At 36.0% G+C, this 17,472-nt stretch overlaps 1 protein-coding gene across 2 annotated transcripts in view; it reads left to right on the top strand.

Annotated features, from left to right (window-relative positions):
- tasp1 (taspase, threonine aspartase, 1) overlaps positions 1-17,472 on the top strand; it is a 55,047-nt gene that overhangs the window by 8,889 nt on the left and 28,686 nt on the right. For both annotated transcript variants that reach the window (XM_042737292.1, XM_042737291.1), the window contains exons 9-13: positions 2,786-2,959; positions 4,223-4,301; positions 8,075-8,185; positions 10,685-10,792; positions 13,595-13,668. In XM_042737292.1, the coding sequence (XP_042593226.1) occupies positions 2,786-2,959; positions 4,223-4,301; positions 8,075-8,185; positions 10,685-10,792; positions 13,595-13,668 (546 nt within the window). The remainder of the gene's footprint in view (positions 1-2,785; positions 2,960-4,222; positions 4,302-8,074; positions 8,186-10,684; positions 10,793-13,594; positions 13,669-17,472) is intronic.

Below are 17,472 nucleotides of genomic sequence, written 5' to 3' on the forward strand. Positions count from 1 at the left end.
TATTTAATTTCAAGTCATTTTATATTTTGTTGTGAATTATAAAAAGGCTATATATTTTTCCATCTGTAGGTATATATACTTTTTATATATTGTATATTATTTGTTATTTATTATTTAGGTTTATATATATATAGATTCAAATTTTTCAATATATATTTATAGTAAATTGAAAAACTTCAATTTTTTAACTTAAAAAAAATATATTTTCGTAATAGGGAAAAAAAATGCTATGGAAGTTGATGGCTACCACAACTGTTTGGTTACCAACATTCTTTAAAACATCTACTTTTGTGTTCAGCAGAAGAAAGAAATTCATTTAGATTTGGAACTTGAGGTTGAGTAAATGATAATAGAATTTTCATTTTTGGGTGAACTTTAAGTTCTCTTTAAGTATAATAGCCCTGCATGGACCATTTATATCTTATTTTAAAGAAGCTAACAATCACAGGTTTTGGTGATATGGGCCTCATGAACGTTACAGGAGTTTTAAGACAATCGTCGATGTGATATGAGACCATGGTGCTTCAGCACCACCTCCACCCTGCCGCCCGATCTCCCGCGCCCACATCTTGAAGTTATTTAACCGAATTATTTCCTGTAATGTGCTTGAACATGTTAGCATCTCTCCTACTTTTTTGGTAGATTTTCAAGGAAGCGATTTGACAGGTACACATGGAATGCAGGGGTCGAGGGAAAATGGGTTCCAGTGCAGATCCATCCATGATGTGACGCTTGTGTGGTCCCGATGAGAAAGTGAAACGTGGGTCACTCCAGGGTCATTAGTTGCAAATTACAGTCCTGAAAATGTGGGCGAAAATCTTATTCGACAGGAGAGACAAATACGTTGCGGTCTAACTGTGTTTGGTGCATGCGGTATTCATGTTCGGTGTTCGAACCTTGTAAGGTTTGTTTTAAAGATAGCATCGGTTTGAAGTAAGTGTTTGCTGTTGGCTCTATCTGCATGAATGATCTGTGCCATTGGGATGCCACATGGTCTTTCTTCCTTCAGTTCAGTGCAGTAAAGATTTTTCTCCAGAGCTATGCATTAAATGGTCATTAAGATAACAACACATCCCCCAGTCTCCTCTCAAGTGGCCTGTGGTTTGTTTGATTTTATAAGTGCCATATTTATTGTTTTACTGTTTTACTAATGCATTTGTATCGCATGGATAGACTGGGGTCTATGGGTTCTCGCTCATTTTTAACGCATTTAAAGTGCTTTGCAGAAATAAGCTGTAATTTCTGTTATGTGGGTGGGTGCACTTGTGCTTTGTAGAAACATGACTTTAGCATTGAAGGTTTCCCACAGTTTTGAGAAACTTGGGAATATTAGGGAATCTTAAAATATTGTTTTATATCTATCCTGGGATTCTTGAGTGTTGTTTAGATTTATAGAAGTTCACACGATGAGGGCTTTTGAGAAGAAAAGTAATTACTGGATTTGCAGAAGTTTGCAAGATTCATGGCAAGGTTTATGTCTTAGAATAGTTTTGCAAAAACCACAAATGGCCAGGCATAAACTTGGGGTGAAAGGCAAGGTGCTTAAAAAACATTTGGGAGTTAACTAAATCTGTTCAGGGCATATGCCCCGGAAACCCAGCCCTAGTGTCGCCTATGTTTTCAGACTTGGAAATGTCACGGAATTTAGTGCCGTTAAGTCTAAATATCTGCTGCCAATATTAAGTATTGTTAAAAATGATTTTAAATAATGGCATGAGATGAAAATCTGCCTGAAGAGTCTTTATGAAATGGAGATAAAAATCCAGTAATTGTGAGCAACTGGGAATTCATTGGTCCAAAAGTATGGATAGTTTATTTTTTGTTTTACAGAAAAAGATGACAAAGATGGAAACATTTCAACTTCTCTCAAGCCAGTTGAAAATTTTACCAATTTGCTTTCATGACACATCACAACAGAGACAAAGCAGAATCATTTTTTAAGACATAAAGGTTATATAAACAGCTACCCATAAAAGAGAGGAAAATTGATGCTCCCCTTTGGAAAGGTCTGTGAGCAGATGTTGTTCTGGAGTTGATTTTGTCAGATTTATCGTTGATGGTGAGATCAATAATAATAACGTTCTGTTTTTGCCTGTTTGCTCATATTTTAGAGAGTTATTGCACATAATAATCAGCCGAGGTCTGAAGATCTGTGGCCCAGTAATGACACTGTTCATGGGAAGATGGAATAATAAATTATAAGTCATCCTGTCCCCTTCCGCAGTTTCTCAAGAACGGCCAATTTGTCAAACAGTTCTACGAGTCTTTCAGTCCACATCAACGCTCTTTCCAAAGTACACAGCAATCAGCAAATGAAAACAGTCCTTTAAAAATGACCACTTTACTCATTCTAAATGAGAGCATGAGGATCATTTTTCAGATGCTGATATGTAATTGGACTTTATTTGCTCAAGTTAGATAGCGACATGTATTACAGTTCCCAGCTTTGTCAGAAAGTTCAAGTTTGGTTATGGTAGCCAGCTGGGTCTGAAAGCCAACTTCATAGACAAGAAAAAAACATTGCAAGAGAAGCAATGTTCAATGTTTTTCAGTCTAGTATTATTCTGGGCTTTGGAAATGTGCCTTTTTTGCTGTTGCCAGTAACCACAGCCTCTTTGTTCCTCTTTTTTTTGGACCACGGTTTAGCATGAAGATACATTGACACTTACATTTATTTTTGATTTCACTTTGTAAATGAGCTCAGGATGTCAGACTGCAGAAAAGTGCTGGTTAATTTCTGTGTGCGCATTAGGAAATTCTAATTGAATGGCAATTTTGTGCGCAGGAGAATGATTTTGGCTGCTTGGAGCCAGTAGGAGACATCTTGGTGGCAGGTGAGGAGAATAACTCGGCCTGTCTGGACACGGTTGGTGTGGTCGTGGTGGATCGGGAAGGGAATGTGGCGGCTGCGGTTTCCAGCGGAGGCCTGGCCATGAAACACCCGGGTCGTGTGGGACAGGTGACCTTTGATTTGCTCCTAAGTTTGAGCATATTCTATTTAATCATGCTAGACATTAAATAAATAAGCATGTCAGTGATGTAGTGATTGAGAAAAATCTGTTAATAGTAATAATTCATATTTATTAATATTACTATAATGTTATAATTGTAATTACCATTAATAATGTTCATTGGTATTATAGCATACTTTGATTTTCCTAATTAAGGCCTATCACACTGAACAAAAATTTTTAGCACAACAAATTGACATTGTTGTATTGACACAAAAACATATTTTAAATAACAATGGATTATTACACTACTGTTCAAAAGGTTGGGGTCTGTAAGATTTTTACATTTTTGAGAGAAGTCTTTCATGCTCAAGGTTGCATTTATTTGATCAAACATAGTGAAAATCTTAGTAATTACTAATAACTAGTTATGTAAACTGTGAAATTGTAAAATATTTTTACAATTTAAAATACCGTTTATATTCTGATATGCTGATTGGGTGCTAAAGAAACTTTTCTTATTATTATCTAGTGTTGTGTTGAAAACAGTTGTGCTGCTTAGTATTTTGGTAGAATAATACCATCATTTATTTTAGGATTCTTTGAGGAATAGAAAGTTCAAAAGAACTGCATTTATTGTAAAAATTTGTTTTATTGTAAAAATATTTATTGTGTAATTTTGTTAATTTATTTATTGTTTGCTTTGTTTAATTTTTGATTTCTTAAAAATAAATGAATAAATCTTACCCCAGACTTTTAAACTGTATTGGGTAACACTTTAGAATAGGAAACACATATTCACTATTAACTAAGAGTTTTCCCTGAACAAACTCCTAATTTGCTGCTTATTAATAGTTCATAAGGTTACTTTTTATTACTTTTACGGATGGGTTAATCTGCTTATTAATAGTTCATAAGGTAGTTATTACTTTTACGGATAAGGTAGGGTTACGTGGTTTAGTGTTTGGTAATTGAGTTTGAAGCGCAAAAGGTCTTGGGTTCAATTTCCAGGGAACACACATACTGATTAAAAGATAAATAAAAATTGTATAGCCTGAATGCACTGTAAGTCGCTTTGGATAAAAGCGTCTGCTAAATGCATAAATGTAAATGTAGTAATATGCATGCTAATAAGCAACTAGTAAATAGTGAGAATTGGTCCTTAAAATAAAGTGTTACCCAGTATTGTATGCTGCAAAAATCTGCACTAAGTAATAAGTGCTAATATGAGATACTCTTAAACATTTTTTCTTCAAATGTTTCTGTCTCAGGCTGCTCACTATGGTTGTGGCTGCTGGGCTGAAAACGCCCGTGATGTCAGCCTTTACTCTACAGCTGTGAGTACTTCAGGTATCAAAAACACATATTAGTGTGACATTACTGTACATTTACTGTTTTTTGACAGGTTTTGCACTGCTTCAGTCAACCATTAATGGGTCGTTGTTTAAGAAATTTGTGCACAAATTAAGTCCTGATGAAAATATCTCATATGTAGCTTGAAAGTTTTGAAATTTATCTCCTTTCTTTGGCCGTAATTTAGATGTCAATCCTTTCCTCCAACATCTTAATGCCATTAGCCAGTTGCTTAGTAGGGACATATTTCAAGAGCAAAAAAGGATGTTTTTTGCTTTACTTGGGATTCCTGCCGTGAGCAGGGCCCAAGGCCATGCTCTTCATGTTTTAAACTAATGCTTTCTGTCACATGAATAAAACAAGATTTTCTCTCTTATATTATCTGTGCCCAAGTCAATATGCCACAGACATGATTCACATCTCTATACACATGCAAGCACGCATGTCCATTGTGCCCATAGAGGATGTCTCTTAAAGCAATCATGATATAAGACCGATTTTTGTTCATGGCTAGACACGGAAGAGGACGAGACGATTGTGTATTTGAATAAATGCTATGATGTATTCTCTTCAGGTCAAGATTAAAGTAAAGATGAAATCTGTGTTTGGGTTTATACGTCACATCACAACACATCACTTATTTTGATGTGAGTACAAGTATATGCTTTCTGGATATGAATATCCTTTTAGCAGCTAATGGCAAGATTTGTTCAGACATTGTTTAGCTCCTTTTCATAATTGGGAAGGATTACAGTGTAAAATATCTGAAAATGGATTTAAGTTGTTTTTTTATGTTGTAATAATATTTTACATTACTGTTTTTAATTTATTTTTTAATTCAGCCTTAGTCAATATAAAAGACTTACTTCCGTAAAAACAATCTTTCTGAAGCTCAGCTTTTGGACAGTGATGTATATTATAAATAATTACGTGTAACATTGTATTATATCATCGCTGTCTCTTATTTTGATGGGGTGATAAGGGATTGAATTATATGTGCACATACCTGATATGGCCATGGGGGGTGCATTGTGCATTACTTTGAAGTTACATGTATTAAACGTTTAATTTATTCCATCTCCCCTATTCTGTGCAGTAAATTTGCACTTACTTTGTTAACCACCACGACATGGTACAAGAACTTTTTCCGCATAACTGCACCTGTAACTTTATTATAATATTTCACAAGGAACGACGTTGCTTTTAACAACCAGACACCTTGTAAAAAAGCTCTGCTTGGCTTTGAGTTGTCCAACTGTAGCTTCTGTTAATACGCTTCCCTGTGCCAAAAGAGTGTTACACTATGATGAAGGCCATATTTCTTTTCTTTTCCCTCATCCTTTGTCCTGCGGCACCCTTGTGTGAAAGCACCTTTGGCCTGGCCTGAGCCCTGGAGTGAAAACACACCTGGCCCATTGAAGAGAGACTGGGATTCATTCAAGCTTGGCATGTTGCACAGGGCTGCATCATGTATGACCTCCTCTGGTTAAAAGAAAAAAATGTTGATGGTGATGTTGGTCGCATATACTTTTTAGGAGAATTTGCTCAGTCTTTTGCTGCCTAATTGTGATTTTGGTTGGTTATGTTTTTTGGGTGTATTTTTTAGGTGTTTTTGTTCATTATTTTGATTGTTATTTGTATTTTACATATATATGAGTAATTTTTTTAGGACTAAAGCACTTTCTTTTGGTATTTCACATTCATTTTAATGGCAATTATCCAAGTTTTCTTATACAATTTCTCTAATTGTTTCTTGATTTTAATGGGAAATATTACACGGACATGTTCTTGACAGGTTTCGTGAGATTTACACTATTGCTTGATTCAACAGGTCTGAAATATTACGAGCGCTGTTTTACATGTGTGCTCCCTGTTGACATTTTTACTTTATAATCACACAAACTCGTGCAACAGGCACGAAACTCACATTGTGTTTTGTGCCTCTTTGTTTTTGATCGTCCGCCATTCCAAAAACAAAAGCAGAATCACACATTTTATCACCTTCTCCCCCCATGGCCATTTCAACATGCATTTCTCTTTCATCCTCCTCAAAATTGAAAACGCATGGCGGTGAGGACAGGCTGTTCGAATGTGCGCTCCAGCGGTGCACCTGCTTTTCATTTCCCAACTTAAAAGGCGTTCCTATCAAAAGGAGGAGAAAAACATTCATTCTGGCTTCAAACTGACACAAAGAGCTCGCTTTCTCTCAGGTCAACCCTGTTAGTCTCTGCAGCGCTCGCTGCGGTTTCGCTGAGGGCGAAAGGCAAGTCGAATCCCTTTCGCTACGTTTGCGTGTTTCATGCCATCTCTGGTTTGTTGTGTTTTATTTACTTTCCATTAGAAATTGAGTTTGCACTATCATGGCACTGTTTGCTTGTTAAATTAACTGTTAACTTGTGGTATTGTTGCCAGTAACGTCCATTTCTCCAGAGAGAACGCGAGGGTTTACGGTAACTTGAAAATATTGAGCCAACGGTAGAGCCAGTCGTTTTGTTCGTTCTTTTGTTAAAACAATAAAAAAAAGAAGAACAGAAAAGAAATGAGCATCTAATTGTCATGGCAACAAACCCTGCACATAGTTTTGTTGTAGTTACCTGATATTTTACGAGGCCCGCGTTTGTGTTTACAGAAACAACACGGCTATTTTCTTAAGGCTTTATGGTTTCTTAGGCTTGAGCGGTTGCCAGACGTTTTGTGTTCAAGGCATTTCTTTACACTCCCTCCCTTTTGAAAACTGGCTGCTGTACACGTTCGCCTTTGAAAGTCAAATGAGTGTGACAGTCTTTAGTGTCTTGACAGTGAGATTAACTGTTTTCATACATTCTTTTAACTTTGTTCCTGTGGGGACATCTGACCTGTCAAACCTTTGGATTTTATTTATTTATTTTTGTTATACTTTATTTTACAGTACTTGTAGTGTATTTACCCAATAAAGTATTTGTAGTACAAAATAACTACATGGGTTTATGATAGGTTTAGGGGTAGGTTCAGGGTTAGTACCTAGTTATTGTAATAGTTATAAATACATAATATGTACATTTTATATCTATATATTGTTATAGTAAATTATATATATATATTGTTTATGGGTTATTTGTTAGTTTTTTTTATATTTATTGTTATAGTAAATTATATATATATTTTTATTTTTTATTTTTTTTATTTATATTTATTTATTATTTTTTTTATTTTTTTTAACATTAAATTGTTTGCTCCTAAAGAATTCAGTTTAGCATATCAAAACCAGTCTTATGAGAATTGTTTTGTTCTTAAGGTTTTTTATTTGTTTGTTTGTTTTGTTTTTGTTGCAATTGGTACCTCTTGAGAGTGGTTTGTTTTAACTTTTGAAGATGATTCAAAAACTCAACCTGTTTTTAATCAGTCTGACAAATCTATTTACTATATATTTTTTTTTTTTAGAAATCAATACTTTTATTCAGCAAGGAGGCATTAAATTGATCAAAAGTGACAGTAGAGACTTTCACATTGTTGTGATTGGAAGATCAATCTCAATTTCATATGCAAATGCAGAAACAGCACTTGCGATTTAATATGCAAATACATGTCAGTTGCCATTCAGTATGACAGTAACATTTTCTAAAAACGCTATGAACACAGACAAGCAGAGTGATGCAAACAGTGAAACATCTCAGTGCTTTTGAACAAATAAATCAGATTATGCAGTATGTTCTTTTTTTTTTTTTTTTTTTTTTTGTCAAATGACAATAAATACTGAATTATTAAAATGGGTCTTGTCTATTCTATTGCAGGCTCTGGAGAGCATCTGATTCGCACCATGTTGGCCAGAGAGTGCTCTACTGCCATGCAGGCTGAAAACGCACACCAGGCCCTACTGGAGGCTATGCAAAACAAATTCATCAGTGAGTGACTCTCAGAGACTCTCTTTCCCTCCCTGTCACCCTGTTTTCATGTTTCTCTCTCTCTTTCAGCAGGCTAGTGTCACTTCACCACAGTATGTGTGAGTAAGAGCAGTTCTGAGCTAAAACTGAACAACAAAATCATTAACAACTTGCTTGACTGGAAATGAGTGCTACAAAAATTCAGCAGCCACAACGTTTTTTCTATTTGTTTGGATTTGGGGATCAATAACATTCTTTTGAATGGGCTCCACAAGTTTTTGGTTAAATCATATTTCTCTGGCCACAGTTATTTTCAGTTGCCATAAATACTCTGTTGACAGGGCATTTGAAGATGTCGCTTGCTTTCATGTTCAGAAGCTGCGCTCATTTTGTTCCCTTTCTGGGCTTGTGAAATCGGGTGACCGCTTGGATTTCTTATTGAATGTAGCACACAAAATACATGTGGGAATATTTGCTGGTTTTGGCCTGTGACCTTTATAGTTTTGTTGCACGGAAATCCACAACTGCAGGAGATGCATAAATCTACATAAATATCCAAAATAAAAGAATGGAATATTTTATTATAATTAAAGAATTAATTAATGAGAAAATAAGAAAGTATTATGTACTATCTGCACTGTTGCAAACAGGTCTTGGATGGATCTTACACCATATACTAACTAAATACGATGCGATGAGATTCCAGTGACAAGAAATTCTTTGTCGGTTGCGACATGGTGACAAATCAAAAGCATTCAAAAGTCATAGCCAATCAGAAGAGTGTGTGGGCGGAGTCTCTCTCTGCAAGTGCATTTCTGTCTCACACTTGCCTATAATACCTAGTGACTGATAAAATCTTTATTTCACAGTTCTTACATCACATTACATTACATTACATTTAGTCATAGACAGTTTTATCTGAAGCAACTTACAAATGAGGACAATGGAAGCTATCAAAATCAACAAAAGAACAATGATATACAAGTGCTTTAACAAGTCAAAATTAGCTTAACGCAGTACATATAGCAAGGGCTTTTTAAATAATGTAATAAATAAAAGGAAAAAATATAGAATAGAAAAAGAATAGAGCAAGCTAGTGTTAGAGGTCTTTTTTGTTTTTGTTAACTGTATAATAAATGATAAGTAATAAATAAGAATGAAAAAAGATTGGATAGATAAAGATTATTTTTTTTTTTTTGTTTTTTTTATAGAAGCAAATTTTTAGAGTGCAAGTCTAAAAGTTTTTAAGGATAGAATTAGGATAGACGTTCAGTTCTTGTTTCCTTTTAGTGTAAATTATCCCTTGTCGCTATAATCGGCTATTGAAGTCACTCAAAATGATATTTGAACTCTAACTTAAATATTGTGCACAGACGTACATGAGATTGTCATTAGTTTACAGAAATAGAAACCAGCCCAAAAATAGAATCTGTTGTTGATCAACATGTATTGCTGTCTCTGATTAATATGGAAAAGATACCTTTTATTGCGTGTTGTCGTGTCGCATTGTGTCTGTCTTGGACAAGGTGTTCATTTTGAGAAAATTACCTGATGGCTATGCATTATCATTTTTTTTAACTGTATAATTAAATAAGTGGACCTGAAATATTGATCTAAATTAAAATTATTTTATTATGTGAGAAGAAAGAGACTGTGGAGTGCCACGGTGTTTATTCTGTTATACTGTTTGACTGCAGGAACCAACCAGAATCAAGTGTTTCTGAAAGCTGTGTAATAAATTTGATTAAACTGGGGATGAAACAGAAGAAAAGAATAAAAGGCTTTTTAATGGAATGTTGGATAAAGATCTATTTAAAGGTGTCTTTTGAAGTGTGGTGTTAAGATGTGTTCTGTGTGAAGGCCATCCAGGTTTTCATTGAAGTGTTTTAATGAGAGGTGTCATAAAAAGAGCTGTGTTCTGTGTAAACAAGCTGAACACAACACGATGTGCAAAATCAATAAACCGAGCACCTATGTGAGGTGAAATTTGAACTCTTCTCTCCTGTGGATTGATGTTATGCTTGACTGCTTCAAACCTAGGCTGCGTCCAGCACTCCTTTTGCTTTTGAGATGTAATCATTTGAATGGGCTTGAAGCCCGTTTTGCAGCTCAAAACCTTTTTTGTTTTTTCCTCTTTGGAAAAGTATGCATTTCTCAACAGAGTCCCTTTATCAGGGCTCCATGAGGGGTTACAGAAATAACTCATTCCATCATTAACCTATTAAAGAGCGAAAAGTGGCTCTGCTCCCAATTTTTCTCATCTGGTTAATAAAACAAAAGCTCTGGAAAGAATAATTGTTTTCAGTCGCTTAGGTTGGCAGGAGAAAGTACGGAAATGTACGGCTTTTCCGCTCATTTCATTAACTTCTCAGAACAGAGCATAACTAATAAATCATTGACCGAATCGCTGGATTTTCTTAGATGCCTCCAACGTGCTTTCATTTCTACTTCCCATCTAAATAGACTGATTGTAGTAGAAAGAGGGTCATGGTTGAAATGCAGTTGGCTTGTTTGTGTTTGGTTCGCCGTTCCTGGCTGGCGAGGACTGTGTTCTGGGTGGGGTGATCGTTCTGAGGTGCTGCACATGTGGAGAAGCCCAGCGCTCTGAAGACATCCAGGCTCTGCTGGGTACGTGCTGCTCTGTCCTGCCTCAGCTTTAATCCAATACACCTCACATCTAGATAATTGTGTGTTCATCAAAGCAGAATGGAACAGAATGCAGGGATCTTGCATTAAAATGTAAATAATAATAATACTAACAAAGAGTAAGAATGTAAAGGGATATTTTAACTAATCATTTTATTCACTTTGATTTAAAATTATTAAAGTCTGCATAAAATCAAAATTGACTTTATTTACTTTGCTAGCGCACATTGCAAGTCTTGATGTGATCAGTTAATCTGCTAAAAAAATTTGTCTTGGTAATCTTTAATTAAAATCTGAACATTTGCTTCCCGCTCTGGAATGGCATTCATTCTATGATGACATCAGTTTGACCGCTTGGGCAGAATATCCATAAACACCCTTCCAACCGTTAGGTTGCTATGAGTGAGAGAGAGAGGAGGACCGCAAACATAAAACCATGCCCTCTATTCAATATTCCGTTTCAGCTGGAAATACCTCACTACCATAGACTGTATAAAAACATGGACGTAGTGTCCGTGACGTCACCCGTAGATTTCCGAAGTGCGTTTTTGAAGCCTAAAGTAAGCGGAGCCGGACATCGCCATCTTGGCAGCATGTCACCGCGTGTCACTCCCGGATAATCGAAAATGGGCAAATGGGTGTGAGCTGGTTGCTGAAGCCACGGCCACCTAGCGCAACGGCAGTTTCGGCAGCGGCAATCCACATGTCACTCAAGTGGCCACGCCCTTAATTATACAGAACTTTAAGGCTTAATATAATTTAAATGGATGAGTTCTAAAAAAATTCACCCCCCTCACAGTTGTCATGAATGGTAAAATTAGCTATATAGACCAAAATAATTTTTTGAAACAGGCTGTAAACATGTTTTTTTTTTTTTTTTTTTTTGCTGTAAAATTGTGCATTTTAATATGGGGAGTCTATGGGATTGACTCCATTTTGCAGCCAGTGGCCAGTTGACGAATTATAGTTTAAGTCACTTCCTTGCTGGCATCACGAGAGAGAGTGGGAGGTTGCCGCTTGGTCACTACACTGAAATAAAGTCGGCAGCAACTTCCGGTTCACACTGACTTTAAGGGTTGTTTTGTTTTTTTAATGTTATGTAAAAAAAAACTTGAAAAAAAAACACATTAATGACCTCAAATTTTACAACAGTTGTGTGTGTGTGTGTGTGTGTGTGTGTGTGTGTGTATTTTTATATATAGGGGTGTGAATCGACAGTGGTTTCACGATTCAATATGATTATGATTATCATGTCAACGATTCGATTCAATACGATATCATGATGCATCACGGTTATATAAAATTTATTTTGTGCATTTTTATGAAATTATATAAGCACATTAAGCAGGCTACTTTTTTAAATAATTATGTTAATTCATTCATTAATATATTAATTAATGTATAATTAATTATTGTTAAGAATTAAAATAAATATAGCTTCAAAACATACAAGCAAATATAAAGTAATAAAGGGGAAAAGACAATTACAAGTGAAAAAGCACTTTCAGTATCTGGGAGTGCTTTAAGTATCCGAAAGTTTACAGATTATCATGGGTTTTTTTCCTCAGCATTATTGCCATTTGATTGTTACTGATGAGATCATAGAAAGTGGCAGCTTTAACAGGCTGCATTCACACTAATGAACAAATCTATTTCGACACATCGGATGTTTTGTCTTGTTCTAAAAACATAACTGACTGTACATCAATTTCGTATCATAAAAGTAGATGCAAGTGCATTTAACCGCAGCTATGAGCTTCAGGACAAACAAACACAAAGTGTACATGAAACTCTGTCAGTACATGAGTTTCGTGCATCTAATACTTACTGCATTCGAATCGGCAGAAATAAAAGCATATCTAAAGTAAAACACTAAAATAATGTCAAGCAATGCGCATGTCTCAGAACACATATTCTGTGCAATGAAGCCGCCGCGATTGTCTCTAGTGCACACATGTGCCATAAGCTCAGATTTTTAAATGGAGAGTGCATTTTTAATACTCGCCTGACAAGCGCGTATGCGAATGACATCAGTAGGCTATAATCGATTATGATCTCTTACTTTATTGATGCAGAATCATCCACGTCCGCATCACAATGCATCGATGCAACGATCAATTTCGACACCGATATATATATATATGTGTGTGTGTATATATAAAATAAAAATGTATCTAAGAGTAATAATTTTTTTTTTTTTTTTTTTTACATTTTTTTTTATTTAATTAAAAAAAATTTATAATATATAAAAAACAAAATGCAGTTACGGAAGATTTTCGAGGAACATCTGGGTCACTGAAGATTCCCTGAAAGCCATTCATAATGTTGTCTCTCCCCCCCCCCATTCTTTCTTCTGATGCCTCCCTCGCGTTCTTGTCTAAAGATGCTGACTGTTTTTCCAGGCGTCTTTGTTTAAACATTTGGGGATAAACATGGCAGCTCCCTGCATTCACAAATAGCAGAATAAACAGCTCTCAAAGTGTGGTCTGGCCTCAGAGAATAAAGGCATTGTTATGAATACAGCCGACATTCAGTGGAAGAACACATTTGAGACAGATATGAAATGCACTTTTCAATATCAGTCTTTGTCTGTTGTGTTGATCAACTGTTCAATCTTGACTTTAATTTGCAGGCCAACTCAGAAGGCTAATTCACCACGGGTTCCCTTTGGAGTTTCAAATAGATTTTTTAGAATAGTGGTTTTCCAGATATGAAGTATATAAATGATATGAGTGTATAAATTATACAAATATAGTATTTAATTCCTTTCTCTTTCATTCACAGTGGAATTTCTATGGAGCCATACTACAGAGAGCATGTGTGTGGGATACATGTCTGCCCAGGACAGTAAAGCCAGGGTAAGAATTTCCTGTATCAGAACTCTTCATCAATACACTATTGACAATGGACCTTTTTTTGTGAGCACACCTTTAGGGTAAAGGGTTTGTTTATTTGTGAGCAATAGTTATAGCAGTGCTTGCCTTTACAGACATCACTTTTAATGTTTGTTCATTTTATTAATCAGATTTATTATTGAAATATCACAAAAGTCCTTATGCCCAAAAAAATGGGCAGTGGAAGAACATAGCAAATACCCACTAATATACTTTTTATATTTTAAGTATGCTCAGTTCAATCGTTTCTGGTATATAATGGGTAGCAGTTATTTAGAAAATGAAGCTGTTCAAAATGAACAGTGCTGCTGGATTGTGATGGGTCTTTCTTCCGATGACTCCTTGCAGCAGAAAGACACCAATCCAGAAACATTCTTCTCATTCCTGCATGCATTGTGCCGCTGTGTATGTGTGTGTGTCTGATGAGATGAAAGCCCAGGGCTGACTGGCAGCTCAGCGAGATAGAACACAGTCCACAGCTCTTGGAGTGTGTGCCGTTTTAACCGTTTCTATTAACGCTAGTAGCTCAGAGCTCCTCTGGAAGTGTGCATTGACCCGTTTTCGAATAGTCTTTTGTTGGGTTTGTGTTCTGAACAGGGGCTCTAGTCAGTTCTTGCAGGAGCCAGTGTATGCTTTATCCGGTCTATTGTCAGCGCAGGCTGGCTGGAAGCAGAGGCTCTCTATTGCTTCAAGCTTTTTGGCTTTCATGCCTGGCATTGATGACTCTCTTACACTAGCAAGCCTATTTAGCTCCAGAACTTCTAAACCTGTTCAGTTTGTATATCTGTTAGCACTGTTGCAGCATTGGGCCATAATTTTAGGGGTCATATGATGCTGCTAAAAAAAAACATTATTTTGTGTATTTGGTGTAATAAAATGTGTTTATGCGGTTTAAGGTTAAAAAAACACATTATTTTCCACATACTGTACATTATTGTTTTTTTTTTTTCTTTCCGCCTTCTTATGAGAGTTGTTTTTTTTTAGTATGATCATTATTATGAGAGGGGTGTTGTGTTATGGTCGGGCTATCCAGTGCATTGTGATTGGCAGAATGCATCAAGCGTGTGACAGAAATGTTACGGCCCTTAACATATTGTGATGCCCTGTCCGGCCGGAGCGACGAGACATAAACATAAAAAACATTATAAACGTGATGTAAACATGATTTCTAGACGTGTCCTCTTTTGGAAGGCAAAAACAAAGTAGTTTCGCTTTCTCAACGAAACGGCATCACACACCTCGGCCTTGAGTGAGCCGCGGCCTGGAGTGAGCGGAGGCCAGCTTGAGTGAGCAGAGGTGGGGCTGGGCTTGAGAACAGATTTGACGAAGGAGCTTGCGGCAACCACATGTGACAACTCCAGGCTGGAAAGCCGATCCGGCGATCCAATGTGCAAAGTTGATGTATTTCCTCAGCGACCAGCACGGATCAGCTCCAGGCATGAAGAAAGCGGATATCTTCCTCTTTTGGAAGGCCAAACAAAGTAGTTTCGCTTTCACAGTGAAACACACAGCGTCTATACGACATGACAGCAACAACAATACTACAACGAGAATAAAAGTTACGCCTTCTTTGCGTGAACATCTGTGCGACGTAATGCAAATCTTCCCACGTACTAACGTAGAGATGTGGGGGCGTGTTAGAACGAGCCATTTTAGGGGGTGTGGAAGAGTATTAACTTTTGTAAAGAATATAGGATTTGAGACTTTAGTCTTTGCAACTTTACAGATCTTCTTTATGCACAAAGGTCTTGTAACACTCCTGAGAGAAAGGAAAAATTGAAATCGCATCATGTGACCCCTTAAATTTAATTTCATTTAAAATGTTAATTTAATTAAAAATTGTATTTGTTTATTTATTTAATACTTAAATGAAATTGCAGTCTAATTGTAAGATGTCCATCTGATCCAAGACCTTCAGTCAAGTTTAAACTGCACAGCATAAAGTTATTGCTATGTATACAGGATATTTGTGGCCATGAAACTGTACACTTAGGACACGGATGAGCCTCTGTGTTTGGTGCACTGACATACATGTTATCCAATAGATAGCCTGGAATGTGGATTACATGTTTTTTTTTTTTTGTTGTTTTTTTTTTACTAGAGCAATGGGATGGCAAGATTTCAAACCTTCCAGGTCAATTCCCAATTCCGCACAGATCATTGCTGTTGGAGAGCAACTAGTCTTCTCCTGTACTCTGGTTGTTGACTAATCGGTGTCACTGCTTGCTTTTCTATTTTTCCACTTAGCCTCTCAAAACGAGGGATGGCACATTATGGTTGAGAACCAAATAGTTTGTGAAAACCACAACTGAAGCGTTGTCATTGTCATAGATCTGTTTTTGCACTGCAGCCCCACTTCTGGTTTGAACATTCTGGTTTTCAGCTCTTTAACACATCATACACACATTTTTTTTTTACATTGGCAATTAAGAAAGAATTTTAATGGCATTTTTTTGGTCTCCCAAGCAAAGCTGTTTTCTGATTCTATCCAACTGCTTAAATCTTTGGCTGAATCTTGATGTCCATCTTAGTCAGTGAATCTTTGGTTTGCCACACAGAATTGCGTCTAATCTCCAGGTTGCGTTAAGACTTCGTAATTATTTCCAGCAGTGGTAATCCCAACCACATGTGAACCATTCCAGATAAAACACCATCGAGTAGATTGAAACGTGTTCAACTTTAAAACACTGTTGTCATTCATAAGAAGAATTAGTCCGATTTAGGCTTGATGATTAGAGGTGAATTTACATTTCCTTTTTCAAGATATGTTAAACTGACAATACAATAAATCCACCGTCACCTTTTATGTAGCATGAACTCAACAGGAATTCCATTTAATTTAATTTTATTTTATTTTATTTTGAATTTGTATTAGTTTTTTAAGCCACTGTGAATTATTTTATATTTTATTTTACGTATAATATTAGTTATTTTGGTTATTAATTCTTATTGCTTTTTTAAACCACTGTGAGTTATATTTAGAAAAAAAAAGAAAACAACAACAACAAAAAAATCCTGTAGACTTCTATTGGAGTGTAGACCTGAGCCATCATGGAGACTAGGACCAATAAGCAATCACCCAAAGCACCCTGGTAACCACATAGTATAGCACTAAAAACCTCTCAGAACACATTAGAAACTCCCTGTCACAACCACCCCTAGTATTGTGGTGCAGAGTTGACATCTACTTAAGAGGCATTCTAGAGGAATACATGAATGTTTTGAGCTTTCAGAATGTAAATGTATCAGATAAATATATTTCACACACACACACAAAAAAAGTTAAAGAATGCCGATGTAAAAATTGCAGAACTCTACAGTCCAGAATATTGGGGCCATGTACTTATGCAATGTAATCTGCATGTATAAAGGAAACGGTTGCACTTTATTTTAAGGTGTTCTTGTTACAGTGTAATTATACATTTAAGTACTGAGTAGTATTAATTAGTTACATGTACTTACTATATGGTTAGGTTTAGGATTAGGGTTACTTGCATGTAATTTTGCATAATTTATTGTTATTATAATTATATATTATAACAACAAAATTAACCTGTAACAAGGATACCTTAAAATAAAGTGTTACCAAGGAAAACATATATTTGCACAAAAACTGACCACCGACCGAAGTCATGTAACTCGTATAATAGTATCCAATAGAGCTCCGTACGTCGCATGACCTATTCTGTTTGCACCACCATGCTGAATGGAGAAGTGCAACAAAAATCTGTGAGGCGCAATGGTCAAAGATCTTCATCTAGCGCATAT

This window comes from Cyprinus carpio, chromosome B13 (genome assembly GCF_018340385.1).
Source record: "Cyprinus carpio isolate SPL01 chromosome B13, ASM1834038v1, whole genome shotgun sequence".
Classification (NCBI taxonomy): domain Eukaryota; kingdom Metazoa; phylum Chordata; class Actinopteri; order Cypriniformes; family Cyprinidae; genus Cyprinus; species Cyprinus carpio.